This window comes from Macrotis lagotis, chromosome 1, assembly GCF_037893015.1.
Source record: "Macrotis lagotis isolate mMagLag1 chromosome 1, bilby.v1.9.chrom.fasta, whole genome shotgun sequence".
Lineage (NCBI taxonomy): Eukaryota > Metazoa > Chordata > Mammalia > Peramelemorphia > Peramelidae > Macrotis > Macrotis lagotis.
Window position 1 is genome coordinate 399,571,253 of NC_133658.1, and position 27,324 is coordinate 399,598,576.

Below are 27,324 nucleotides of genomic sequence, written 5' to 3' on the forward strand. Positions count from 1 at the left end.
TACCCATAGTTGACAGGTGTGACCTGGATGAAGATCCATCAAAGGATAATGAGAGGGCAGCTAGGTGGCGCAGTGGATAGAGCACTGGCCCTGGAGTCAGGGGTACCTGAGTTCAAATCTGGCCTCAGACACTTAATAATTACTTAATTATAATGGTCTTGGGCAAGCCACTTAACCCCCATTGCCTTGCAAAAACTTAAAAAAAAAAGATAATGAGAACTAAAATATTAGAAATAAAGCCAAAACCCTGAAAAAAGTTAGAAGAAATGTAAGGTATATCTGCAAAAGCAACTGACCTGGGAAATAGGTCAAGGGGAGATAATTTAAGAATTACTGGACTACCTGAAAATCATTAGTCAAAAAAAGAATTTAAGATACAATGTCCATTGTATAAAAGAAAACTGCTCAGGACTCTTAGAACCAGAAAGTAAAGTATATAAATAGAAAGAATCCACCTGTTGCTTATGAAAGAAATCCCAAAATGAAAATGCCCAGAAATATAATGACAAAAATTTCCTGGTCAAATTAAAGATGTTGATCAGTCAGCATTTAGGTACCAGGGAGCCATAGTCAGAACGAGCATAATAAAAGGAATAGAAAGCTTGGAATCTAGTTCCAAATGCAAAAGATAAAGACGTTCAATCAAGAATAATATATGCAGCAAAATGAAGGATAATCCTACCTGGGAAAAATGGTTCTTTAAAGAAGTAGAAGACTTCAAAGCATTCTTGATGAAAAGATCAGAGTTGAGTAGAAACTTTTAAAATACAAATACAGGAGTAAAGAAAATGTAAATGAGAAAGCAGTCATAAGGGACTAAGCAAGGATAAGCATTTTACATTCTAGTATGTAGAAGTAATACAAATATTCTCTCATAGCACTATTACCATCAAAGATCATAGAAAGAAATCTAATTAAAAAGATGACCTGGGAATAGTTCTATTATTCTTTGATGATCTTAGAAGAATGGAAAAAAGAGGGTAAGAAGAAATTACTGGGGTAGGGAAGGAGAAGAAGGATAAGGAAAATTTACTCAAGTGTAAAGTCTATACAAAAAAGAAGGAAGGCATGGAGGGGGGTGCTGACAACACATTTGATCCTCATTCTCAACTGAGATAGTCAAATGGAGATGAATATCCACATGGGTTTAGAAATGCATGTTATGCTACAGCTAGGTGGTATAGTGGATAGAGCACCAACCCTGGAATCAGGAGGACCTGAGTTCAAATCTGGCCTCAGACACTTAATAATTACCTACTGTGTGACCTTGGGCAAGTCACTTAACCTCATTGCCTTGCAAAAACCAGAAAAAAAAAGAAAAAAGAAACGCATGTTACTCAACAGAGGGGAAAATTAAAAGAGAGATTAGATTGGTCTTAAGTAAAACAAATTCTTAAAGATGGAATGGGGAACCAAGAAGGGAAAGGATAAAAAGAAAAGCAAAAAGGTTAAAGGGAGATACACAATCAACAGTCATAGCTGTGAACTGGATGAGTTCACTCATAAAATGGAGTAGGATGATAACATGACTTGGAAAGCAGAATTCAAGTGCTGATTACAGAAATCAAACTTAAAACAAAAAGATGCACCTAGAGTTAAAATAAGTTAAAAGTCCATTATGCTTCTGATGAAGTAAAAACCTGCTCCAGAAATATTATTAAATAGGTAGACCAACTTCCTCTTTCTTGTCTTCCTTCCCCCTACCCTCTCTTTTCTTGGAATTCCTTCAGAAAGTACATTTGACTGTGGAAAAGGTTTGGCACATCCATTCCTGCCTTCTGCATATCCTTCCAGGCCCTCACCACAGGGTCTTTCCAGCTTATTAGTTTGACTTAGAGGCCCTGAGGTTGTTTGGAGGAAGTAGAGCATAACCCCTTGTATGGAAATTAACAGTTTAAAGATGATCTGACAGGTGTCAGAATAGGAATCTGGCCATGAGGTGCATCTATATACTGTCATAACTTGACTCTCATTGATCCTAAGGCCCTGGAGGAAGCCTTGAATATTCAGGCCTCTCCATCCCCTTCACCCACTGCCTTTGGAAGTCCTGAGGGACCAGGAGGGCTCCTGCGGAAACATGAGCTGCTCACCCAGAATGAATTATTGAAGCAGCAGGTGAGGAGGGTGGGAAAAGGAGAAGTGGGAGATGTGGTTTGCAACAATTTGCCAAATATTTTATGGGGTTTTTGGCATGGTAACAGCATTCTGTATTCTAGATCTAGACTTCTTACAACACTCCTTGATTATCTTTGTTTATCATATGTGAAATTGCATTGTCCACAGACACCAAGGCCTGGTGCTCTAAAGTCTTTAAAAGGCCTAGGTCTTCACTCATGCCTGGACCTCTCCATTCTCTGATTAACAGGTAAAGATCTTTGAAGAGGACTTTCAAAGAGAACGAAGTGATCGTGAACGAATGAATGAAGAAAAGGAAGAATTGAAAAAGCAGTTGGAGAAGCTTCAGGCCCAGGTTACCCTGTCTAACACCCACGTGAGAGTGGGAAACCTTTTAGTGAAATAGAAGGAGGAGGATGGAGTGGTGGAACAGGATGCTCTGGGAAGCAGACTGCCCTTTCTAGAAAGGAAATAAGGGATAGAAGATGCATTATTCAGAGTAAGGATATCCTGGGTTCTGGTCTTTGCCTCTAATATATACAGACTGGGGACGGACTTGGTTAGCCTCTCAGTTAAGTAATTCTTCAATAAATCAACTCTAGACTAAGTTGCAGAACAGTAATTGTTCTGCATTGGACTTCTTTTGATAATGAAATCTCAGGTCTAAGTGAAAAAACATTATTACTTGTATCTGGTGAGAACAGTGTTAGTTTGGTTGGTTTCACATGTCTGACAATGAGAAGAGTCTATGATCAAATCAATTACCCAGTCTTCTTTCTGAAACTATGCAACAGAATGAGTTATTCATATGGGATTGAAACAGTACTGATTCATTAGTAATATGTTGCATATCATATATAATAGGCAGCAGTTATGAGGTGGTCAGAAAAAAATTGAAGATCTAGCACCACTGATGAGTTCAGTGACAAGTTGTGGGGGCTATGCAAAAATATCCTGGGTTTCAGCACAATCATATGTGGTTGGCGTAATTAATACCTTCTTGTTTTTCCTTATATTTATGCAGTGTTAGAGTTGGAAAGGTCCTTGGAGTTTATCTGATCTAATCTTCTCCTTTAAAAAAAGGGGGAAACCAAGACCAGAGAGACTGATCATGAAATTAGTTAGTGAATAAGGGAAATTAGAATTCCTTGATTCTGATTCCCAAACTGGTATTCTTTCTCCTTCATTGTATTTTTCATCTTTGGAAATATCTCAGACTTTGGAAACAGAAATGAGGTATGAAGAGGAAGACATGGTTTAGTGGCACAAACTCTAGAATGGGAATCAGGAGATCTGAGCACCAGAATTGACTCTGTTGTTGCTTGCTATGTGACCTTGAGCAAGACATTTCCCCTTTTCTGGACTTTACTGTCCTCTGTAAAATTAGGGAGGATTGTACTAAATGAACTATTAAAATATCTCCAGCTAAAAAATTCTGGATTCACTGGTATGAGTCCTGGGCACTTTTTTAAATTACCTTGCCTCTTCCTAATTTGGTCAGGATTTATTCTTCTCCTAATTTTCCAAGGCTGATAAATGCTTAGACTATATCTGTCCCTGTGACTGACTTTGATGAGTTCTATAGACTTAGCTTTCTGGAAGGGTCAGTTTTTCATTTGCTGCATTGGATATGCCCTCCTGTTTCTTTCCTCTTTTTTTTCCTAAATGGGTTGTCTATATTTCTCTTAGCTAAAGACTTTCAAGGAGGATGAAAAAGCCAGGGAAGCCTTCAGGCAGCACAAACGGAAGATGAAGGTATGCCCTGTGATGAAAGTGGGCAGGGGTCCAAGACTAGTTTTTAAATTTAATTTTATTTATTATTGTTATTATTATATTTTGTTTTTTGTAAGGCAGTGGTCACACAGGTAGGTAATTATTAAGTGTCTGAGGCAGCTAGGTGGTGAAGTGGACAGAGCACTGGCCTGGAGTCAGGAAGACTGGATTCAAATCTACCTCAGACACTTGACTCTTACTAACTGTGTGACTTTGGGCAAGTCATTTAACCCTGTTTGCCTCACATCCAGAGCCATCTCCAGTCATCCTGATTCATATCTGGTCATTGAACTCAGATGACTCTGGTGGAGAAAGTGAGGTAATTGACTTAGCACAGCACCCTCTCACTCAAATCCAAATCACATGCTTGTCATGGCATCACCTCCTTGATGTTGTGATCTTCTTTGAGAATGAAGGACAAACATTAAGGAACCAGGGGTAGTTTTCAGATGAAAGTTAGACTCTTATAGCCCATTGAGTTTTTATTTTGATATTTTCCTATTTTGGTTGCAAATCTTTTTTCTTTTGGGTATAGGCCACATTGTACAGTGGATGGAATGCTGAAGTCTGAAAAGTCACATTTCAGGCCCATTTCTCCCACTGACTGTGACCTTGAGCAAAGGTCACTAGGATCCCTTCTAGTTTTCTGAATTTATGACATCAATAAAGGAATGTGTTCCCCAGGGTTCTTATGATTCTAAGTGCTTAGGTGCTGCTTGGTAGATTGAGGTGACCTGGATTATCGGAATCCTGAACTTGTGTTTTACCCTTCTTTGTAGGCCTCAGGAGAGAGATACCACATGGACCCCCTTCAGGAGCATATCTGTGGGGCCTATCCCTATGCATACCAACCCATACCCCCACTCCTGCACCAGGATTGGTCAGAAATCCGATACCCACCACCACCACCACCACCACCACCACCAGTGATTACAGAGCCTCCACCTCCTGTCCCCAATTCCCGCCTCTTCCATATAGTAAGTTGCTTCCCTTGGCATTAGCTTAATCCAGTTCTCCCCTCAGATTTTCTACTCTCTATGTCTACCTGGTTGGTCTACTTGGACTTAGCCTAGAGGAGTAGATCTCCAAGGTCCCTTCCAGGTTCTGTATCTATAATCCTGATGATTTTAGCCCTCATGTCATTTCAGAATCTTGGGATTCATCAAGAAAAGACTGAAGGAGAAAGTTTGAGAAAATAGCAAGACTTGATTTAGCAAAGTCCAAAAAAAAAAAATCTCCCATTTCTGTCTAGAAATATTAGCATATTTTGAGACTTTTCCTTCTGTTATTTCCTCTTCAGTTTCATTCAAATATTTTCCTGTCTTCTCCCAGGTCCTCAAGGTTGGTTTACAGCAGTGACCTCTAAGATTATCTCCCACATTTTTTCAGACTTTTCCCTTCCAAACCAATATGTATCTGATCAGTAGATATTCCTTAAATCTATTTCATATGCATTATAAAGGCAACATGTTCTAGTAGAAAGAACACTGGTCTTGGCATCAAGAGACCTGGAGTTTTGAGTTCAAGAAATGAAATCTGTTGGGTTGTATGATCTTTGTTGGCAAATCTCTGCTTTTCTGAGACTTGGTTTCATCAGCTTTTCAGCGAGGATAATCCTTACATTTGCTCACCTCACAGGATTGGGATTGTAAAAGCATTTTTTTAAATCTTAAAGCATTGTCCAAATGTTAATTATTATTAATAATGGTTTCCTGTTAATCTACTTCATCAAGTTAAAATCCTGTCTGGCTTCAAGCCCTTCTACAATCAGATCTTACTGTCTGATCTTATCTCTTATTCCTCTAAGAAAACATCCTCCATCACAGCCCTGGGCTCCCTTTTGAACTTGAAAATATAGGACTCAGGCCCATCTCCAAGTCTTTTTCCTTTTCTCCAGAAGGTTCTTCTTTTTCTCTTTCCACTTCTCTAAACTCAGCCTACCTCTTTGAATGTCCAGCTCAAGATTCATCTCTCTTCTTTGAAAACTTTGATAGCTTTATTTCGTCTTCAACTCTCTATCCCCTTATTTAAGTTGTTTCATGTATGTATGAACACATCTTCTCTCCCCAGTCTGAATATGAGGTCTTAAAGGTTAGAGACCATGTTTCACACTTCTTTAGGATTCCCCACAGAACCTAGGAAAATGCTGGGCACATTTAATAGTCTCTCAATGGATATTTTTCTGCTTAAAATGTTTGTGGGTTAGTTAGTGCTTGAATGATAAGCATAAATAATATTTCAGCCGGAATATGCTTGGCGCTCCCCATGCGGTGGGATGAGGACCCGGAGCGCCCAGCTCGCTGCTGCCCTGCTCCAGTCTCCAGTGCCTGGTAAGGACTCTCTGCTTGTAAGCATCAACCTTTAATTTGGTACAGTTCAACAATTATTATTTTTTTTTTGCAAGGCAATGGGGTTAAGTGTCTTGCCTAAGGCCACACAGCTAGGTAATTATTAAGTGTCTGAGGCTGAATTTGAACTCAGATACTCCTGACTCCAGGGCCAGTGCTCTATCCACTGCTCCACCTAGCTTCCCCTCAGTTCAACAATTATTAAAAAAAAAAAACATACACCAAAAAACAACTATATGTAGAGCCTAGAGCTGGGAAGAGGAAAAAGTCTAAACTAAGATATAGTCCCTGTTTTCAAGAGTTTACTGACCAGGAGTTTCACTTAAGTGATGTTTACCTCAACCATAGGTACTGAAGTGCTTACATTCATTGACTTGGCATGGTGGGTCAGATGTTTCAGGTGACTCCAACCTGAATGGGAGAGGGTAGACAGTAACTGGGAAGTGAGACTCAAGAGTGCCCCTTTTTGCCTTCTTTTTCTTCTTAGGTACAAATACTGCTCAAGAAGTAGGCACAAGGACTGTTGGGTTTTCAGGTGATAAGATGGAGGGAGAAGGGGGCCCTCCTTGTCATGTGACTTGGAAGGCCATGATTTCTAGCAATGTAGATAATGGGGAAGAAATGAGGGGACCCATTGTGATCATTCCTGTGTAACCCGACTACCTTCATCTTTCAGAACCGACTGATCATGGATTACCAAAGAACTAGAGGCCAATCTAACCATATGACCAGAGCTGCTATTGAAACAAAATTGATGGGGCAGTAGGAGCACAGGGTGGGGACTGGGCCTTGTGTCTGTCCTTTCTCTTCACCTCTCCCCCACCAGGACCCCTCAGACCACTGGATTTTCTGCTTATTAGAAGTTCTTTATTTTCCAGTGGCTGTACCTGTCGAAGATTTTTATTTCCCATCTAGAAATAGGAAAGGTGGGATAAGACTGGAGCTGGGGTCTAGATTTCGGAGAAAAGGAGATTGGAGTTACCTGGCTCTGACACTCCACACTTGGTCAGAATCTTCCAGAACCCTCGTGTCAGGAGCTATTGACTGTATTTTTCCCTTCTCTGACTCTTTTTCCCCAAAAGGCACATCCTGTCTTGGGTCAGAGTAATATGTGTTGGTAAAGGTATAGATCTTTGTTTTCAGACTCCTAAGTTACTTCCCAGCATCTCCTCTAGAACAGATGCTGTAGAGAGTGCTTTTTTTGTTTTAGGAGAAAAGAGTTGGCAAGATGTTAATGTTTCTGGTTTCTGGTTCTAGCCTCATTTTTGAGCCTTAACTTCTCTCCCAGCCCCTGGTCTTTTTCCTCCAGTCACTAGATACTTGGCAGCGTCTCCTGTGCCTCACTGGTGTGGAAGAGTGTTTGGATTCATGGTCTTTTCCTCAATATTTCCCAAAGTTTGAAATGGACTTGGGTGTGTGGCTTAGAAAGGAAAACAAGTAAAAGGAGAGAACCATGGTGGCATGGACTGGAGAATGAAGTCAACTGTTGGGACAATTCTGAGACAGGAAACAGAGCTGAAGTTTTTCCTCACACCCTTTTTCTTACCTCATGGAGGACTTTGAGTATGGCACTCTGTGCTCTCTGATTTCCTAAGTTATCCTTTAGCCTGTTCACTTTTGTCACTTAGGCTCTTCTCCCTGGTTCCATCTCTCCTTTCTCCTTCCCTTCCAAGAATAAGCCTGGGGGGTGAGCTTTCCCATTAAACTAGGGACTTAGAGAGCCAGCCAGTTTCCCACTATCTAAGACCCAGCCACCCACCCCATAGCCACACACTTTGATAGCTTTTCCTTCTCTGGGAAAGTTCCCCTCCAGATATAGAATGTGGAAGTGAAGCTAGTGAAGCACCTCAGGATCTCAGATTGTAGAAGTCTGAAGTTTGAAAATGAAAAGATAAGCCCTTGGTCTCTTGCTGAGGCAGTATATTTAGTTATGATTTTCATCACTCAGAGTTATGACGCACTACTTGTTTGAGGCTGAAGAGCTAGCTGTGTGCTCCCCTCAGACCCACTGGGTAATCTACCACTAATCTGACCCCTTTGAGGTCAGGGACTATTGTTTGTCATATCTTATTTTTCTCCTCCCCAGGACTTTGTATATACTAGGTCTTGAATAAAGAGTTGTCAAATGAATTTTCCAGTGCTATTGTGTGACCTTAAGGCCGCCAAACCTTAAACCCACTTTGGGGTTCTCACTTTTCTCTAAAATGATCTGATAGGACTCATGAGACATTTTGTGTTTTGATGGATCCAACATAGTGCAATTCATTCCCCCTAAATCTCCTAAATGGAAGAACCATGGAAGTCCCAGCTGCTGCAGAAAGGTTTTTATTTGTCATCTTTAGGTGTGACTCTAATATGGGGGGGGGGGGCTAGAGTGAAAGGAGAGGGGGGAGTGTCCCCCTAGAGGGGGCAGCATCCCTGCCTAGGTGCCACAGCCTGAATGCACTAAGGGTCATGACACCTTTTGCAGGTTCCGTTGGGATCCGCCCTGGAGAGACTTTGGATCCCACCATCATAGAGATGCTATCCTTTCTGTTTAGGACACTCTCACTCTTCTTTCACACCAGTCTTTTGCCCTGGCAAAGCCCTTTAGGCAACTCACCAGGGTTAACTGGGGTGGGGCAAAGGGCTGTTCAGAGAAGGTAGAGAAGGCACTCCTTTATTCGGGGCTGAGGGAGGAAGGTGGGCCTGACTTCTTTTCATTGGGTCACTGGACTTCCAGGGCCGCTTACTTCAGATGAGCTAAGGCAGAGGGGTTCATTGGGGAGTCATGAGAAACTGCAGGACCAGGTTCTCCCAAGGAACAGCTCTTAAGAGGTTTAGTAACCTGATTTTAGTAACAGATTTTCCTCTGTGGATTGGGATGGGAAAACATTCATGTTGGAACAGTATTCTCTGAATAGCAGCATCTTGTGGAGCAGAGTCTCAGATAGTAGAGTCTGGGGAAGGCTGTGGGCTGGGGCAATTCCTTCCCTGAACAGTGTCCCTTTTCTACATCCTGAGGACAGGTTACTTCTGCAATTCTTCAGCTGCCCTTTCTTGGGCACTGTGCTTCCGCAGGTAGTCCATGATGTCTGCCTTGACTGTGCTGACTGTGGCCCGATGGTACCAGCGCATGATGGGGATGCCGTCTGGCCCCACCAGGAACTTCTCAAAATTCCAACGGATGTCATGGATCTTCATGGGTTCCCAGAAGAGGCGGCTGGGTGTCCCCATGAGTTCAGAGGGGGGAGGGCAGGAATTCTGCAGGGTACAGAGATATAATGAACACATTTTAGAATTAGACATTCCCAGGCCTGTCTCTTCCCACACTCCCCCCAAAGTCCTGTTTAATACTTGAAATACCAGGTCCTGCCACACACTGTAACACTGAGCATGTTACTATTATCCAGCCTGTTAACAAATGGCCCTTTGGGAACCCTACAGACTTGGAAATTTTTAGCATCAAACTGGGAAGGATATTAGGAAATCATCAGTTTCCCAGTTTGGAACATGATAGAGTCAGACCAGATAGTCTTGACCAGCATTGATGTTCAAAAGACTTTCAAGGTTTCCAAGAGCAAGACAGTTAATTCAGGACCTTCCCTCTAGTATAGTGGAGATACTGTCATTGCTCACTGGTGCTGGTGGAAAGGAGGCTTTGATGGTCTGTGAAGCCCTTTTCTCAAAACAGTTTTATAAGGTAAGTAACAAGTTTTAGCAAGATGTAGTATGGGGTAATGGGTAAAGAACGGGCTGAAGGCAATTTTATTGAGACTCAGAGAATATGTTGATTTCCACTGGTGAAAGGGATCTTCCCTTACCCAGTAGTTCTTTATATCACTGAAACCACAGTTCTTGTCTCTGTCCTCTCTTAAGAAAGAAATGAGGTCAAGAATAGGAAGGTGATTCTTGCCCATCCTTTGCTTGCATGGGGTGTCTTCCAGACTCAGAACTGATCCTAGACTCTTAGGATAGGAAATGGTTCTCTGTCTCTGGAAACTCAAGATTCTCATTCTGGCATTGAACCTTAACAGATGTGTCTGGGTGTGTTTTTCTCTCATTGTGTGTGTGTGTGTTTGTGTGCACATACATACATACTGCAGATAGTAAGCTTCTTGGCTCCTCCCTATCCAAACCAGTCTGAATACATCCCAGACCACCAAGGCCTCAGAAATTCAGACTGCTGTCTCATTCCCTGCTCACATGTCCAGGTACCAGTCCTACAGTGTTCCATCCCCATTTCCCCCTTCCAGCCAGCAGGTAAGGTGATGCCAAGATGACATGCTGTCTCTCATTTCTGACTCTGGGTGTAATACTGATGCCACTTAAACACTTGACTTCCCTGAGTAGGATTACCCAAGCTGCTGTTCCTGGAGTGAGAGGTTGGTTAGTCCATCTATCTATCTCTCTACCCAGCCACCCTTGGATACCTCTATCCTTTAACTTTGATACTCCACCCTCCAATAGTGTTACCCCTTAACCCTTACTAGGGGTCTACTCAGGTAAGAAGGGGAGTCTACCTCAAACCTCAAGCAATTCTCCCTACCAGAGTGATTGAGAAGTTGCTCAACTCACCTTCAGGAATGTGTAAAACTTCTGTTCTTTCTCTCCGTTCACATCTCCTTTCTCAAATAGCTGGAAATTGGGCACAAAGCCTCCACCTGGACGTACATACCTATAGGGAACAAGAATGTAGCCAGATGAGTCTGGAGCAAAATCAAGCAAGGAAAGCCAACCAGGGCTTAGACCATGAGGAAGGCAGGGAAGCCAAGGCAAGGCAGAGCAGCCCAGAGTTGTAAATGGGCTGGAGAGGTTTCTTTGGAGTAGCTCCTTGAGCTAAAATTATTTTAAATGTATTATAAGGGTTAAATCCCAATCAGAAGGTTCTTTTTTCTGAGTAAATTCATAGACACACTTAATAAGGGCTTTAGGTTTGAAATGAATTTTCATAGGATTGTACACAAGCTGAAAAAAGTTCCTTATTTTACAAAAGAAACAGACCAGGTAGGTGGAACAATTTACCTGAGCTCACAAGTGTAACAAAGCTAGGAACATTGGTGTGGTAGCTCCAGTGCCCTTTCCATTATACCCACCCTTTCTTCCCCCATCTTTCTTCTTCCTGTCTTCCTTCAGGAGTCCTAGCCAGTGCTTACCATGGTGCCCTGACTGTGTCTCCCCACCCTTCCTGGCTTTCCATGGTAAGGGAGGATCTTGAACATAGCTGGTCTTGTTAACATCATTCAGGGCTGCTCATCTTGGGGGCCCAGATCCTAGAGAACACCTCCCCCGTTCACCCATCAGGCCCAACTCACTTGAGGGCAGGGAGGATTTCCGAGTTCTGTCCTGGTTCTTGTTTTCCAAATTGGTTGCAGGGGAATCCCAGGATAACAAAGCCATGGGACTTCATATCTTCCTGTAGTGCATTCAGTTCTGACCCAGAATAAAAGTGGAGGAGGAGAGAAGGGGGCTTAATATCCAGGCAGGTGACCCATGTTCTAGCCCTGGTTCTACCACTAACTTTGCTGTGTAACCTGGTGAAATCATTTCAAGTCTGAACCACAGTTTCATTGACTGTCAAATGGGTAGAAGAGTCCCTGCCCTAATGTCCTTCATGGAACATATCATGAAGTTTGACACACCTGAAAGTGTCAGAACAGCAGAAAGGTCTGGATTTTTGGTGGTATAAACTTATGGTGGAGATGAAACTGGGGGGGAGGGGCTAGCCTCAGGTCTGAGAACCACCCTTTGGTTCAGCCATTGCTTCTGGGCTTTTGAAGTGTGAATGAGTATGTGCCAGAGAAATGTTGGGGTAAAAGTGGAAGAAGTGCAGACTCCAAAGGATTTAGGAGATAGGTTCAGTTCCCAAATGATATATAACTACCATGCCACTGAAATTGTCAATTCTGGGCCTCTGTATAATGCAGTAGTTGGACTCAATCTCTTTTTAAGGCCTTTTTCTTTTTTTTAAAGCAATTTATCTTCTAAGGTACTAACATACTATGTTTTAATGCCCCTTCTAGTTTCATTTGATTCTCAAAAGGGAGGGAGGATTCCTATCGGGCTGGGATTTTTCTGAGTGTTTCCTGGTACCTTCAGAGAGACTCCTTACTCTCAGGCATAAATAAACACTATTCTCCCTGAAAGTAGAATTGGTATATATAGCAGAATACTCCCACCCCCATCTACATCCCTCCAGAAATCCATAATTGGAATATGCCTGCAGCTCCTGAAGGAGTTGGGAACAAGACTTACCAAGGTACTGGGCTGTCAGGCCTCAGTAGGTGGCAACATTGACAAAGAGGATGTATTTGCCAGCATATTGCTTGAAAGGGATGTATTCATCACCATTGAGGGTGAGGGCCCCATAATCATAGATGGTACCCGAAATCCCTGGGTAGCAGTCCGTCTGAAACACAAGGGAAATGATGGATAGGGGTTTTTAGTAATAGCTTGATTTCGATAACAAATGAGGAAATGTCATCAGATGTGAAGTCTTGCATCATAATTTTTGGCTTCTTAGAGTTCTGGGGAAGGCACCTTTTTTTCCTATACTTTTCTTGCTACCAAGCCCATGCCCAACCTCCAGGGAGCTCCATTTGGCCTAGATTCTCTTGGCCCAGGTACAGATGCCCCCTTCCTTCTACGCAATCACCTGAGAAACAGGGTGGGGTTTTCAAAAGGACTTTACTAGTGAAGAAGGGGATAGAGGATAAAATATAAGAAGCATACACAGATTTGCTGAGTAACTGATCTTGGAGATCTGCTCTAGGGGGTTGGGTGCTCCTCCCTGGCCTCACCTAACTCCACCTTCTATTCAAAACTGGTTACTGCCTGGCTTCTATCAGCCTGCAGCTTCCTGACATGGTTAAGGCCTCACCCACTTTGGTGAATCACTGTCCATATCCTACCAAGAAAGTGTTAACCCAAAACCCTTTTGACCAAGTCTTCAGTCCCTCTAGCACAATAAGAGACCATGTCTGGTCTCAGGTATAGCTAGCTTGGGGTGTTCACAGGGTGATGAAAAGGTGTTGGGGATCTGAATATGATGATAAACTATATGAATTGGGATGCTCATTCTTAATAAGAGAAGACTTGGAGGGGGACAGTTGTTCACCATCATCAGATGTCATGGGAAAGAATTAAGACAATTGTGTGAAACTCCAAAGGGGCCAATTGTAGGAGAACAGAAATAATAATTAGGACTAGCGATGAAATAAAGACTTCAGCATTGAGTACTTCCTTCTGAATGTCCACAAACCAAGAGTGGGTTCTTTAGGAACATTAATGGTTTAGATATGGGTTGGATTCATTGACTTTGAAGTCAGCTTCTGCAACAGGACAATGTGGACGGAACCAGATGTGCAGACCCAAGTCTAGGTTGGTATCATCTCCACTTTTGCTAGATAGCAGAGTTCTCCAGAGAAGGAACCTCATTTTTATCTCATTTGGTACACATTTGTTGTACTGAACTGTTTTATTGCTTAGGTGAAGGGAGTTAATCTTGGTAAACTGGATGGTGATAATACACCCCATAGACCCACAGTTACGGAAATGGGCATAAGCTTGAGTTGACTTTTTTCTCTTTTTGTTGACTTTTTCTGAGGCAGTGTATGTTTCTTGGGCCTAGAGGTTCAGTCCCACTCTCATGTCCCAGCTGCACCAGAGCCTTCTTGGCCTGGAAAATCAATTTCTTACTGGAATGCTTCCTCCACACCCTCAATCTAAGAGTTCTTGTGCAAACTGACTTTGATCCTCCAAATCAGTCAGCAAGGTGCTTTATGGTACTAGCTCTACAGACACACACACACACACACACACACACCACGACTAGGGCAAGTTTTCCAGACTTCCAGACCAACTTCTATTTTGTAGTCTCAAAGACCTAATTTTGAGCATGAATGTAGTGAAAATGTTCAGGAGAAAGAATCTCAGAATTTAAAGGAAATAGAGATCACTAGTCCAATCCCTTTATTTTAAAGATGAGCAAATTGAGGCTCAGAGACTAAACAACTTGCCAGGGATCATACAGTAGGGTATTCAGTTAGATGATGTTCTCTTTTAGGCTTGATTTTGGGCAAATTTATTTCCCTCTCTTGGCTCTACTCATTATTGTCCAAAAGAAAATGTTTTTCCTCTCAGGGCTGTTCTCAAAATTGTTCAACTGAGAAATGAAAACTAATTTGAATGATAAAAATACAACAGAAAAAGGACTAGATGATCTCTTAAGATTTCTTCTATTCCCCAGACTCCATGATCTATTGCTTAAGGGATTATCAGGATTAAACTGTCTACTGTCATGATGCTAAGAAAGCACTTTCTAATTGACATTGAAATGACTGCAGAGACAGATCAGACATTCACTATCTCACATGATGAAGCCTTAGACTTATTAGACCTTTGAATTGTCTCCAGCAGTTAAGACTGATTGTATACTGTTGTCTTTATGAGACTGGTGGCTTGAATTTATAGAATGGTTAATTGGGCTAAGTCTATGACCTGAGCCATAATTTGTACTCTGTTAAATTCAACAAACATTCATTATTATGAATGTTATTATGTGTGAGACATTAAACTAGGTACTAGGTCAAAATTTAAACTGGTGGCTCTCCATTTTCCTAGGAGGATATAACACAGCCACAGAAAGGTGAGTATGAAGTAATTTGAGGAGGAAGAACACCAAGACCTTGAAGGTGGTTATTGGGTATGGCCTCACAAAGGAGGTAGCATCGGAGCTGAACCTAAAAAAATAGAAATAGGAATGATTCTGAAAAGTGGAAATGAGGCAGATGTAGATGCTAAGTAGGGGTAATGATGGCATATGGGAATAGAGAGACAGGAGCCAGAATGCTATTCTTAGGGAAGATGGTTATTATGTTGAGAAATAATGAATTCAACAGAGTTAGTGTAGGTATTTTGATAGCAATTTGCCACTTGAAAAGAAAAATTTTCCTGAGATCTGGAACCTGACTGCCTAGGTTGATGTTGATCTCCCCAGAATTGGGGAAATTTGAACATGAGGCTGGCCTTGGGGGATATCTAGAATTTTGTTTTGATATGTTGAGTTGGAGATAACAATGATCTCGAAAGTTGGAGATGGCAGGCAAGGTGGATGAGGCAATTGGCAATACAAGGCCTCAGGAAAGATCTTTCCTAGATGTATAAATTTGGGAGTAATCTTAGAAATGATCATTGAACCCACATGATCACCAAGAGACAGAGTGTGGAGAGAAAAAGCAATGGGGTCAAGGACAAATCCTTTAGAAACATTTATGCTGGTGGGGAGGAGATAGCCAAAAAAGTAAGAAAGGGGTGGTCGATAGCTTGGAGGACCAGTATTGGGTGGTTTTTATGAAAGTTAAGAGAGGGAAGGAGCTATCAATAATTCCAAGTGACTGCAGAAACATAAAGGAGGATTGAGGACTGAGAAAAAGCTATGAAAATTAAGCAGATGAGAAGGAGGAATTTTAGTAGAGTGGTAAGCAATAAGAATTTTATGTGGTTGATGAGCAAGTAGGTAGTGATGATCTTGAAACAATAAGAAGATTCTTATGATTGAAACTGAAAAAAGGAGAGATACTGGGTGAGATAGATTGAGGGGTTAATAAAGTCAAATGATTTTGTGAATTGAGTGGTGGGTGGGAGTGGACCTATACATATTTCTAAGACACAGAGGAGCCAGGAATCAGGGAAATGTTGCAAAAATGGGGCAAGCTTCCATTGGAAATGGGAGAGAGAATTGAGGGCACAAGTAGAAAATCTATCCTTGGCAAAACAAAGAGACACTTCTTTCTTAGGGACCAGACCAGAGGCTGAATAGGTAAAGATTCAGCAGAGTTTAAAGTAATTGGTACTATCATCTATTGAGTGACTGGGGTGTTGGGATGTTGAGGGCTTGGGGAAAACATTTGAAACACCAATTGGAGAATGTGAGTTGATTAGGGAAAATAAAAGGATGGTCATATAGCAATAAGAGCCTGGTTTATATTAAATAACATGAGTTTGTGGTGGATTCACTTGATTCATTTGCATGATTTCCCCCATCATTATCCAGCAGTAAATTGTTTAAATGTAACTGAGAAAATAGATGGTAGGAATGACCCAGAATGAACTGGTAGGGTATGAATAGCAGCACTGGGGTGGGGGTAAGGGATGGGAGAATGGGGAGTGTGGGTATGGTAAAGAATTTTAAGTAGGGGTGGAGGACAGTGCATAGTTGAACTGGTCCACAAGAGGATTAAGGGAACAGAGAGACCAGAGCAAAGGCTGAGAGATTGTGTGTTATTGACACGTGTGTCTGTGTGTGTGTGTGTGAGAGAGAGAGAGAGAGAGATAATAGGGGGAGATGATTAAGGTGAGAAATGTTTTGGAGGAGTAAGGCAGAGGTTGAGTTTGGGAAGATAGAAGATTGTTATCAGGGGAATTTCAGAATTCAAGATCATGAAAGTGGCATAATTTGGAATGATTAGAATATTTCAGGTAGGACCACCCTTGAAGGTGGCTGAGGTGGAGTCAAGTGTATGTGAGCAGAATTAAAGGGGTTGAACTCAGAGGCCATGGTGTTTGGTGGATGAGGAGTTAAGTCTGTGACCTGGGTAAAGAGAAATTCTATCACTGTAGTATAGAATTCATTTAGAACTAGAACTAGAATGGGAGTTGGTCAAGTCAGCAACCTCCAAGGGCACAACTTCAATACGGAAGCAAATAGGAACAATTAAAAATATATAAACACATGTTTTAAAATGTCAGTCCTCTCAATTTACCCATAGTTCTCTTGCCCACCATATACATGCTTGCACTAATCTCCAACTCAAATCACCTAGAAATTGGCTATGTTCAGATTACTATGGTCCTCAACTCAGTAGCAAGAGCTTGTACAAAGTTGTCTTGAGGAGAGGTGTCAGATGGACAGGGAGACCTTATCCAAGACTTGGCTTTGACTTCTTCCAATGCTTATTCCCTTTTAGAGAGGAAGTGGGTTATTCAGATTGCAAAGAAGCTATATGTTTCTCTTTAAGCTTAGCACCAGAGCAATACATTGTTCTTCACCATATGTCTGATGTCAGACTTAAGATTACCATATCATATAGTGGATAAATTTCATGGTAACCTTTAACTTTAAAAAAAATAATTATTTTTGCAAGTATTTATTATATCTCCCTCCCATTTTAAATTGAACAATTAAGAAAAAGAAAACTCTCATAACTAATATGTATAGTCCAGCAAAATAAATTTCTACATTGGTTATGTCCAAAAATATGTCTTATCCTGCATTTTAAATCTATTATCTCTCTGGCAGGACATGTCCCCTAACTTTTGAGGGAACTTGGGAAACTCAGGTTTCAGAGAGTCCAATATCCAATCTTTTTGGCTTATATCCAGCCTACTGGTATAGAGGAGAGCACTGGATGAGGAAGGAATCAAGAGAACTGGGCTCAGCTCAAGTACTGACTCTGACTATAGGAACTGGAGTGAGTACCCTCTCCATCCTGGGACTCAATTTTCCCTCTTTTTAATTGAGGATATTAGTTTTGCTTGACAAGGCATGTTTGTTATGGGGTTTTTTCCCTGTCCCATTTGAAACACAGGAGGGAGGGAAAGAAAATTAATGCTTGTTAAATTCTTCCAAATAAAGAAGGTAGATAATTCTTAAGGTCCCTTCCAACCATGATAGTTTACATTCTATCTCCTCCAAAAGTCTTTGCTCAGACAATCCCACATCCCATTGTAGAGTTCAACTCCTACAGTCCCTCAGAGTAGACTTCCTTATGGTTATACATTCTGGTTTTAAGGGTCTTAGGTCCCTATGTTTTTATTCTATTCCTGGATTTTTCCAAAGTGCTTAGTCCAGACTTCACTCAGAAGCCACTGGCTCCATGGTGCTAACAGATATGCTTTCATCCTCTGAAAAATCCAAGCCACACCCCACTTCCCTCCTGTAATTCTGCTATGACCTGTCCCTGCCTTTAGGAGGAGGTGTTGACCTCAGATATCTGATGAACTGAGGAGAATGGGATGGAGGATAGGAGGAAGGAGAATAGGACTTCTTCATACGCACAACCACCCTGCTTTGGTACTAGTGAGAAAAGGTAGACAGACTGGGAGGTTTCTAGACACTAAAGGAAAAAGAGGCTGGTGAGTTAATCAGGGAGCATATTGCTCCACTTTGGTCATCTTGGAGATGTGAAGTTAGGATGCTCTCCCACCTTGGCTTAGAACTCAGACCTCAAACTAGGTCAAGTCTTCAACCTCCTGCTTTGGGAAATGATTCTCTAATCCCTTATCATGTTCCATGGGTGAGATTGTTTTGGGCAAACCAAAGATTGCCATTCATGATTGTCCATAGTTCCAGTCCCAAATCTGGCTACATGAACTCCATCCTCCAGTCTCATGTTTCTAAGCAGTCCTGATCAACCTTATTCCCAAGTGGTTCCCTCCAGCTCCAAGCCCTGGCTCCCAATCCTTATCATCTCCAAATGCCATAATTTTCTCTTTACAGCAAGCCCCTACACTTATTGAAGCTCAACCCAGACTATTTCATTGCTTTCAAAGGAGTGATCCTGGTGTGAATACTGGGGCCTGGAAATACTGCCTTCTGTAGGAAGGAGAATAAACACAAGACCCTAGTTCAAGTCCTTTTCCACCAGCCCACCTCATTCTTGGTCAGCAACTGCCTTAATAAGAAGTATTTTCTGTGGGGGGTGGGGGGAGGGAAGCAAGATTGGGGGGAAAAATTGTAAAATTCAAAATAAACAAAAAAATAAGCATTTTCCATTGAGGCTTCTTATTAGCCATGTTTGCTCAAGTCTGGGGTTGTAGGATTGCAGAAAAAAAGGGGGTGGGACCTAGTTCATCCAGAGCCAGACTTGGGATAATACTGCCTCATGTCATAGAACCCACAACTGAGAACACAAAACATAAAATATCAGGGACTGAAGGAAGAGAGTGTGTGGCCAAAGGGGAAAAATACCGAATTTAGAGGCAAACCACCTCGGTTCAAAACCCTAGGTTGGTTTGTTTGACTTTGTTGGGCTCCAGTACCAGACACCACCAGAACTCTGTTCAGCTTCCTTCCATCACACCATAAATGCCCTCCCCTAAGATCTTTTTAACTAGGAACTGGCATTTTCCCTAGACTTATCAGTGAAATGAAGCAATCCTCCTTCCATTCTCAGGGGTTAGTAGCCTAGAATACTCCACCCTGGTGGCCAGGCTCTTTAGGGTTATGGCGTTTTCTTAGAACTGTTGACTTGAGGGCTATGCCTTTAATTTTAAAATATTTTTAGAACTTTCTATCATTGACTTTCTTTTAATCCTATGTGTCTTATTTTATGCCTTGAGACTAATACTCTGAGGAGGGGTTCCTAATCCCCTCTTTAGCGGATGGGGGAACCAGTCTCTTCCAGTCCCCATCACGGACAAATCTCTAGATGCCACGTCCTTCTTCCCTGCTCTCTCTCCTGAAGAAGAGACACCTGAGGGTGCTGGAGTGGGGGGGTGGGTAGAAATAGGGAGCGGAAAAGAAAGCGGGAGATGGAGAGAAAAAATATAGGGAAAGGACCACTCCCAGAAGGATAAAGACTTCATTACACCATTCCAAACAGCCTCAGTCCCTGGCGCACCGTACAGTTCTGGGCATGGGGAAAAGACCCCCCTCCCCAACTGAGGTGGAGAGAGAAAAGTGGATAGCGGGCCGCCCCTGCCCACCAAAGCGGGGGGACCCAGCGGGGTCGGGGTGACAGGGACCTCCTTACCTTCATCTTCTCCTGGCCCCGGAGGGGCTGGACGAAGGCGGACAAGACGAGTGGGAGAAGCCAGGAGACCTGGAGGGTTCCTCCGGCCATGGCTCCGGCGGAGGGGAACCCCGGGACTGAGAAGGGTCGCAAGTCCGGCCTCCCAAGCCCGGCTCGGCGAGTTTGAGGGCTCGGCTGCTTTATGAAACTCCCCCCCACCTTCCCGACCTGCAGGAGGGGGCCAATCAGAGTCTGCACCACGGCTTCCCAACCAATGGAACACAAACAGGGGTGTCCAGAGAGATCGCTATCATAATCCCCCGCCTCCAGCCCCAGGCAAGACGGGGAAAGAAGAAAGAGTTGGGAAATCTAGAGCGCAGCGCCAGGCTCCGTCACCCAGCCCCAGGGGCTCTGGCACCTCATCAGCCCCAGCGCCCCCATCCTCCCCCGCCCCGCTCACCCCTTTGACATTGGGAGAGAAGAATTGAAGCTACTGTCGGAATCACCAAAATCCGGCTCCTCCGGCTCGGTCTCTGAGCTTCAGCTTCCCCATCACTAGGACGAGACCGTAGGACGAAGTCGAGATATGCACTCTGACAGCCTCCCCCAACTGTGACCCCCCCCCCCCAGAATCTGATCTTGCTCCCTCCGCTGAAGAAAAATGATCAGAAAGGGAGTCTTAAGTACGCTTCCTCCCAGAGCCTGTCTTCCTCGTCTGCAAAAATTAAGCATACTCATAAATGGATCACTTGCTGTTGAGGGGAGGAGGAGGGAATTCAAACTCTTGCAGAATTACTGAATGTTGAAAACTATCTTTGCATGTAGTTGGCAAAATTAATTTAATAGTTAAAAAAGAAGAAATAGGGGTTAAACATACTTATAAATGGGTTACTTGCTGTTGAGGGGAGGGGGAGGGAGAAAATTGTGGAATTCAAACTCTTATAGAATTAATGAATGTTGAAAACTATCTTTGCATGTAGTTGGAAAAAATTAGTAATTAAAAAAGAAGAAAATTAGGGGTTATATTTAGTAATCCCTAAAGGCCTTTCAGGTTCAACAAGTTTTAAATCCATACTCTTAAATCTAAGCGTTCATCAGGTTACTTAAAACAGAATAAAAGACCACAGGAGAGGAAGAGGCGAAGACAGTAGAACATAAAACTTCATCAGCTCCCTATTACCCACCAATGTCCACTGCCTGGTATTCTAGGCTTTCCAAAACTTGATGTCTTGCTAACTTTCCAAGCTTATTTCATGTTTTTGCCATCCACACATATTGGGCACACTCCAGTCAAAGGGGCCAAGCATTGCCAGCATAATCTGCCTTGGACTTTGACCACCACATCTTCCCTATGTCTACAAAATTTTCCTTCTTCCTCATATCCTGTTGGATTGAGAGGCAGTAAAACAGTGAAAAGAAAAAAAAGCAAAAGATTTTGGAGTTCCAGATACCATGCTAGGTGCTTGTGAATATACAAAGACAAAAATGAAACTGGTCCCTGTCTTCAAGGAACTTACGGTCTATGGGGGAAGAAAAAAATGTTTATAAGTAAACACAGATACATACCAAATGAAAGGGCCTTATATGGAAGGTTGATCTCTGCACCTCAATCTTGAAACAGTAGAAACTAGGAGGTGGAGGTGTGGAGGGGGAATGGGCTCCAGACCTGAAGGACAGACTGGACAAAAAGTATAGAGGTGGGAGGTGGCACATACCTGTGAGAGCAAGAAAGAGAAGCAATATACAATCAGGCTGGAAAATTACACTGGGGCCAAGTTGGAAAAAGTTATAAATGCCAGATAAGAGTAGTCTGCATTTTATTCTGCTTCAGGAAACTGACTTTGACTCTTCTGTAGGAGAGGGGAGAGACATGCGGCAGGGAGATCAATAAGGGGACTATTATTATAATGCAAGTGAGAGGCAAGAAAGGCCTGAACAGGGGTAATTGTTGTTTGAGTAGAGAAAAAACTGAATGAGTAAACTATTATGGAGTCAGAAACAGCAAAATTCACCAAGTAAATGGTTATATCCAGTGAGGAAGAGTTAAAGATAATGCTAAAATTGTGAACCTGGGAGACTAGAAAGACAATGATAACTTTAACAGAAATAGGGAAGTTTGGAAGAACTTTGGGTTTAGGGGAAAAGATTATGAGTTCTGTTTTGAAAATGTTAGTTTGCTACTTCCATAGGATATTGAATTTGAAATATCCACTAGGTAGCTCCATGGAAACTAGAATTGTAGACTAAGATTAGAGGTCTGGAAATCATCTATATAGATGTACTTATTAGCTTCATAGGAGCTGGGCCACTACATGGGAAAAGTGTAGAAAGAAGATAAAAGCGTCCAAGAATGAAGCTGGGAGTGCTCTTCCAGTCAGTGAGTATAATATGGATGAAAAACCAGCAAAGGGTAAAAAGAAGTGGTTAGTTTGGAGGAGAACTAAACTTGAGTAAAGAAACTATTCAGGAGGCGACATGAGATCAACAGTTTCAATAGGCCTACTATTGCTCTCATTGCATCCTCCTAACCTGACCTCCAACAGATTGTTGGTGAGAGTATATATATGATATCTTGAGGACCCCAGTCACACAACATCATCTTCCTGCCATATAGCTGATGATATTATCAAGTGTGGGAATATAGTGAGGAAGCATATGAAAAGCCTCCTTTTTCATAAAAACTAGAAATACTAAGAAGTAATATTTCTGGCCAGGTAAAATAAAAGCTAAGGCCTTTTTTGTTTTTTGTTTTTTAAAGGAAATTAATAAAGAAAGGATGATAACCAAACTTAACTCTTATCAAGAGAAGATTGTCTTCCCACTAATCTGAAGTGATTGATATTTACACCTACCCAAGGCAAGTAACTTTTGTTTCAATGATTCTCTCTCTCTCTCTCTCTCTCTCTCTCTCTCTCTCTCTCTCTCTCTCTCTCTCTCTCTCTTTTTGCAAGGCAAATGGGGTTAAGTGGCTTGCCCAAGGCCACACAGCTAGGTAATTATTAAATGTCTGAGATCACATTTGAACCCAGGTACTACTGACTCCAAGGCGGGTGCTTTATCCACTACGCCACCTAGCCGCCCATGTTTCAGTGATTCTCAAACTGTGTTCTGGGACCTAGGGGTTTTCCCTCTCAGGACATCTCCAAGATTAAAGCCATTTTCATAATAATAATATGAGGATGTTTTAATTTGGTACATTAATTTGGTAAATATGAATAGATACATCCCACATAACAGTTCCTGGGGAAGTCCTCAATAATTTTTAAGAATATAAAGGGGTCCTAAGGTCAAACAGTTTAAGAACTCTTGCTTTATTTCAGTGAAAGGGAAGCACCCTCACTCTTATTCAAAAAAGATTCTTAGTGTCAGTCAGTCCCTTGGGGTTCTGGAGGAGAATAGGATGTGACTTGGTTATTCAAATATTCTGGAATCTGAACCCAAATTGTATTTTTATATATATTAAGATTTTTTTCTTTAGGATTCTTGTTATCTGAGATCATTGAGGGAAAGAGTCATGACAGAGGGCATAGGGAATTATGCCTTTTTCCAACCTACAAATACTTTGAATTTAAATTAAAGTTAAGATTTTTAACTTAAGTTTTAAGTTAAAGTTAAGTTAAATAAAATTGTTTCTGAGAGACAAGCTAAAGATGCAGGACACACGTTAATATATTTTTTCCTTCTAAAATAGAATAAGAAGAGAAAAGCATAAGGAGAAAAAAGGAAGATAAGAGCTGGAAGGGATCCAGAGAGCTGTACTCCTATGTTGTACAGGTGAAGACACTGAGGCTCAGAGAAAAGAAGTAACTTGCCTCTGGTGATATAGCTTGATGTAATATATTGTGGAAAAATAACAAATTATTTTTAAATTCTTTGCTGTTTGAAATTATTCATTGTTTTGTTTGAAAATTGACAGTTCTTTATTAGGTAGGACTAGTCTCTGGCTCAGTCCTCTGCCATCTCACAAATAAAGATTCAATTTCAGGGCAGCTAGGTAGCACAGTGAACAGAGCACCAGCCCTGGAGTCAGGAAGACCTGAGTTCAAATGCAGCCTCAGACACTTACCGGTTGCTTAGCTGTATGACTTTGGGTAAGTCACTTAACCTCATTGCTTTAAATAAATAAAAATTTAAAAAAGACTCAACTACTTCCTTTGAATAAATCCAGACCATTTCCTATCTCTACCCATTGGGTTTAGAATAAATGAGAAGGTTATGACCACTGATTAGTGCAATATCATTTCTAGCTAACAGTTTTATCTAGAAGTCTAGTAAAACGAGCTCTGGTCAGGAGGCTTGGATTCTAATATTGTCTCAATTGGACTCAGTTTGTATCCTGGGTCTCAGATTTCTCAACTGTAAAATGGGGATAATAACCTCTACTTTAGCTTCTCTCTAATGAGGCTGTTGAAGATCATAAAAACAGATGAGAGATGTATCTTGGAAAGTTAAAAGAATTATACCAATGAACATATTTAAATTTTTACCTTTTTATTATGCATTTATTATACATTTTATTATGAATTCCATTATTTTATTATGAAATGTCAAATGTTTTCATATAAAAAGATCAGAAAAATTATCAAAAGAAACTGTAAGCTATTACAAAAAGTTTGGTTTTTGAAGTGTGTATTTAACACAGCCTTGAAACTTACCTCTGTTTTCTTCTAGGTATTTTAAAAATATTTCATTAATGCATTTATCTTTCTTTTCTTTTTGTCTTCTTTTGTTTCACCATCATTAAACCCTTAATCTTCCTTCAAACCCTAATAGAGGTCTTCCTTTATGACAAATAAATATAGTCAAGCAAAACCACTGAACACACTGGCAGTCTGAAAACACAGGTCTCATAAACAGCATGTAAATAAAAGGTGCAAAATATTTAGAATGACATCATTCCTGCCCACTGTCCATACAGAAAGGAGGATGCCAGGTGGGATGGGAGACAGTCCCCACTCCTGAAGCACCAGACCCATTTGTGAGGAAGGTTTTCTTATTCTCTAAAACCCCAGCACTCCAGATCCACTGTCATGCCTGTCAGTCCCTGCGACTTCATGGAACAACCCAGGTTTCCCAATTAACTTGACTAGAGCTAATTAATCAATTGAGAAGCAGCCCTCTTGACCTTTTGAGATAAAGTCCATTGTGTTACATACAATACTTTAGTAGATAATTATCAAAGGAAAGGCTAAAACTTAGTTTGTACCAGTTTTCATTGTTTAGGTTGGACATCCCATAGGTAATCTATAAAAATTCAGGTAGTTTTCCATAATCTTGCTCTGGAGTAGGCCAATCTTCCTCTCTTTCTCCTGCCAAGTCAGTGAAAGAAAGATAGAATCAGAAGGAATTTTAGCTTCTGCTCTCCCCTTTTGTAAAGAGACTTAATTGGGAAGTCAAGGTTTTGCTTGGGTCTTAGGAGGTCAGGTCACATCCTTAGAAACTCTTTAAATATATTTATAACTATACATATTTCTAAGTGTGTATATATCTGTGCTATTTAGCTGCCCCATATGCATATATATTTATATACCTGTATATAATATACACATATACAGATACATACCATATATGTGGCAACGAGGTGGTGTAATGGATAAAGTACCAGGTCTGAAGTCAGGAAAATTCATTTTCCTCAGTTCAAATCTGTACAAGTACTTACCTCAGTTTCCTCATTTGTAAAATGAGCTGGAGAAGGAAATGGTTAAAAAACATTCAGGTATTTTTGCCTAGAAAACCCCAAATGTGGTCATGAAGTCAGATACAATTGAAATGACTTATCAACAACATATGTGTTATTGTATGTCTAAAACAGACATTTCCATTTTCAAAGCAGAACAAAAACAATTACATTTGCCTTCTTATATATCCATACAGCTCTTCTTTCTTCACGTGTATATTCAAAATGTTAGTTTCAAAGCTGTCCTGCTTTTCTGTGTTTCTTATTGATCATCTCTTTTGTGCATTCTTTGTAATACTTCAATTTTTCAATTCTTTTCTCCTTTTCAAAAAAAATTTGGTAAATATCCATAGTCCCCTTCTTCCTTTTCTCCCATATCTCCCCAATACCCCCCAAAATTGAAAGAAGGAAACACATTCATTGATCATATCTGAAAATATATGTTCCATTCTGTACTCAACTCGTAAGAAGATGGGTAGCATGTTCCATCACTGGTTCTCTAGAAATGTTGTAGTTGGATATTTTATTGATTAGAGTTCTTGAGCTTTCAAAGTCTATTGGTATATATTTTTTGTGCTAGTTCTGCTCACTTCAGTTTGTACCCAGTTCACACAAGTCTTTCCAAGTCTTTCCTGAAACCATTTCTTTTGCCATTTCTTACAGTGCAATAATATTCTATTAATATCACAAAATTTTCCTAGAACCTTTTAAAATTATTCCTTTTCTTTATGAATTTTGAATTTAATAGCTATCAGAAAATGTGAACTTATCAATAAGGAAAGAATGGAAAAATTCATGTGTGGAACTGAACTTATGTATGGTTTTAAGTGAATATTAAATTTTACACAATCACAACAAATCTGCTCTATTATCTGTGTATCTGGTTATCTGCTTTCTTCTGTGTATTTAAAATAATATTTCTTTGGTGTTCTTTTATTTTTGCCTCACTCTCATTACTGACCAACTCTTCTCCTCCTCCCCTCCCCCATGGAAGCCCTCCCTTATAATCAATAAATATAGTCAAACAAACAAATCAGCAAATAGTCTCTGCAAATATATTCTTCTGTTAGGATCTTTAGCTCACCATGACTGCCAAAAGTCAGTGGTAAACTTTACCATCAGTCTTCTGAAATCATTTTTTGTCACTATATTGATCAGAATTCTAAAGTCTCTCCAAATTGCCTTTCTTTACATTATTGTGGTCTTTATGTACATTGTTCTAGTTCAACTCACTTCTCTCTGTGCCAGTTTATACAATTCTTCCTGGGTTTCTCTGATATGTCATATTCATGATAATATTCAATTATGTTCATAAACTATTATTTATTCATTGTTTTGTTATTTGCTCTTTCTTAAAGAAATAATTTTTTTTGGATATCTTCTGTTTTTATACCAACTAGATTTCTTCCTATATCCCTCCTTCCCCCTTTACCAGAAAGTCATCCCAATTAAAAAAGCAATTAAAAAGTGAAAAAGATAGTGAAGAGGGAAATCTAGCAAAACTGATAAGTCCTGACCATCAAGTTCTCATTTTCCTCCTCCACTGTCTCCCTTCCCATTCCTCCAATATAGGTACATATTGCTTGGTGGGAGGAGCTAGTCAATCTAACAATGAAAGGAGACAATTCACAGCTGGGGAAAAATAACTTCAATCTTTCCTGGACTATTATGCTCTTCTCATCTCTCTATTCACTTGAGA

At 41.0% G+C, this 27,324-nt stretch overlaps 2 protein-coding genes across 7 annotated transcripts in view; one reads left to right on the forward strand and one right to left on the reverse strand.

Annotated features, from left to right (window-relative positions):
- Window positions 1–8,366, forward strand: part of TNIP1 (TNFAIP3 interacting protein 1) — a 70,584-nt gene extending 62,218 nt beyond the window's left edge. For 5 of the 6 annotated variants that reach the window (XM_074212589.1, XM_074212592.1, XM_074212587.1 and 2 more), the window contains 6 exons: window positions 1,984–2,115; window positions 2,366–2,491; window positions 3,805–3,870; window positions 4,668–4,865; window positions 6,131–6,218; window positions 6,913–8,366. In XM_074212589.1, coding sequence (XP_074068690.1) covers window positions 1,984–2,115; window positions 2,366–2,491; window positions 3,805–3,870; window positions 4,668–4,865; window positions 6,131–6,218; window positions 6,913–6,944 — 642 coding nt within the window. In that variant the 3' untranslated portion in view covers window positions 6,945–8,366. The remainder of the gene's footprint in view (window positions 1–1,983; window positions 2,116–2,365; window positions 2,492–3,804; window positions 3,871–4,667; window positions 4,866–6,130; window positions 6,219–6,912) is intronic. The other variant, XM_074212590.1, reaches the window with a different exon arrangement.
- A 179-nt stretch (window positions 8,367–8,545) lies between these two features.
- On the reverse strand, window positions 8,546–20,134 carry GPX3 (glutathione peroxidase 3). Its single transcript, XM_074212593.1, has 5 exons — window positions 19,970–20,134; window positions 12,471–12,624; window positions 11,531–11,648; window positions 10,794–10,893; window positions 8,546–9,479 (listed from the first exon to the last, which is right to left on the reverse strand). The coding sequence occupies exons 1-5, from the start codon at window positions 20,057–20,059 to the stop codon at window positions 9,246–9,248; spliced, it is 696 nt and encodes a 231-aa protein (XP_074068694.1). The 5' UTR covers window positions 20,060–20,134; the 3' UTR covers window positions 8,546–9,245.
- Between the last annotated feature and the right edge of the window lie 7,190 nt (window positions 20,135–27,324).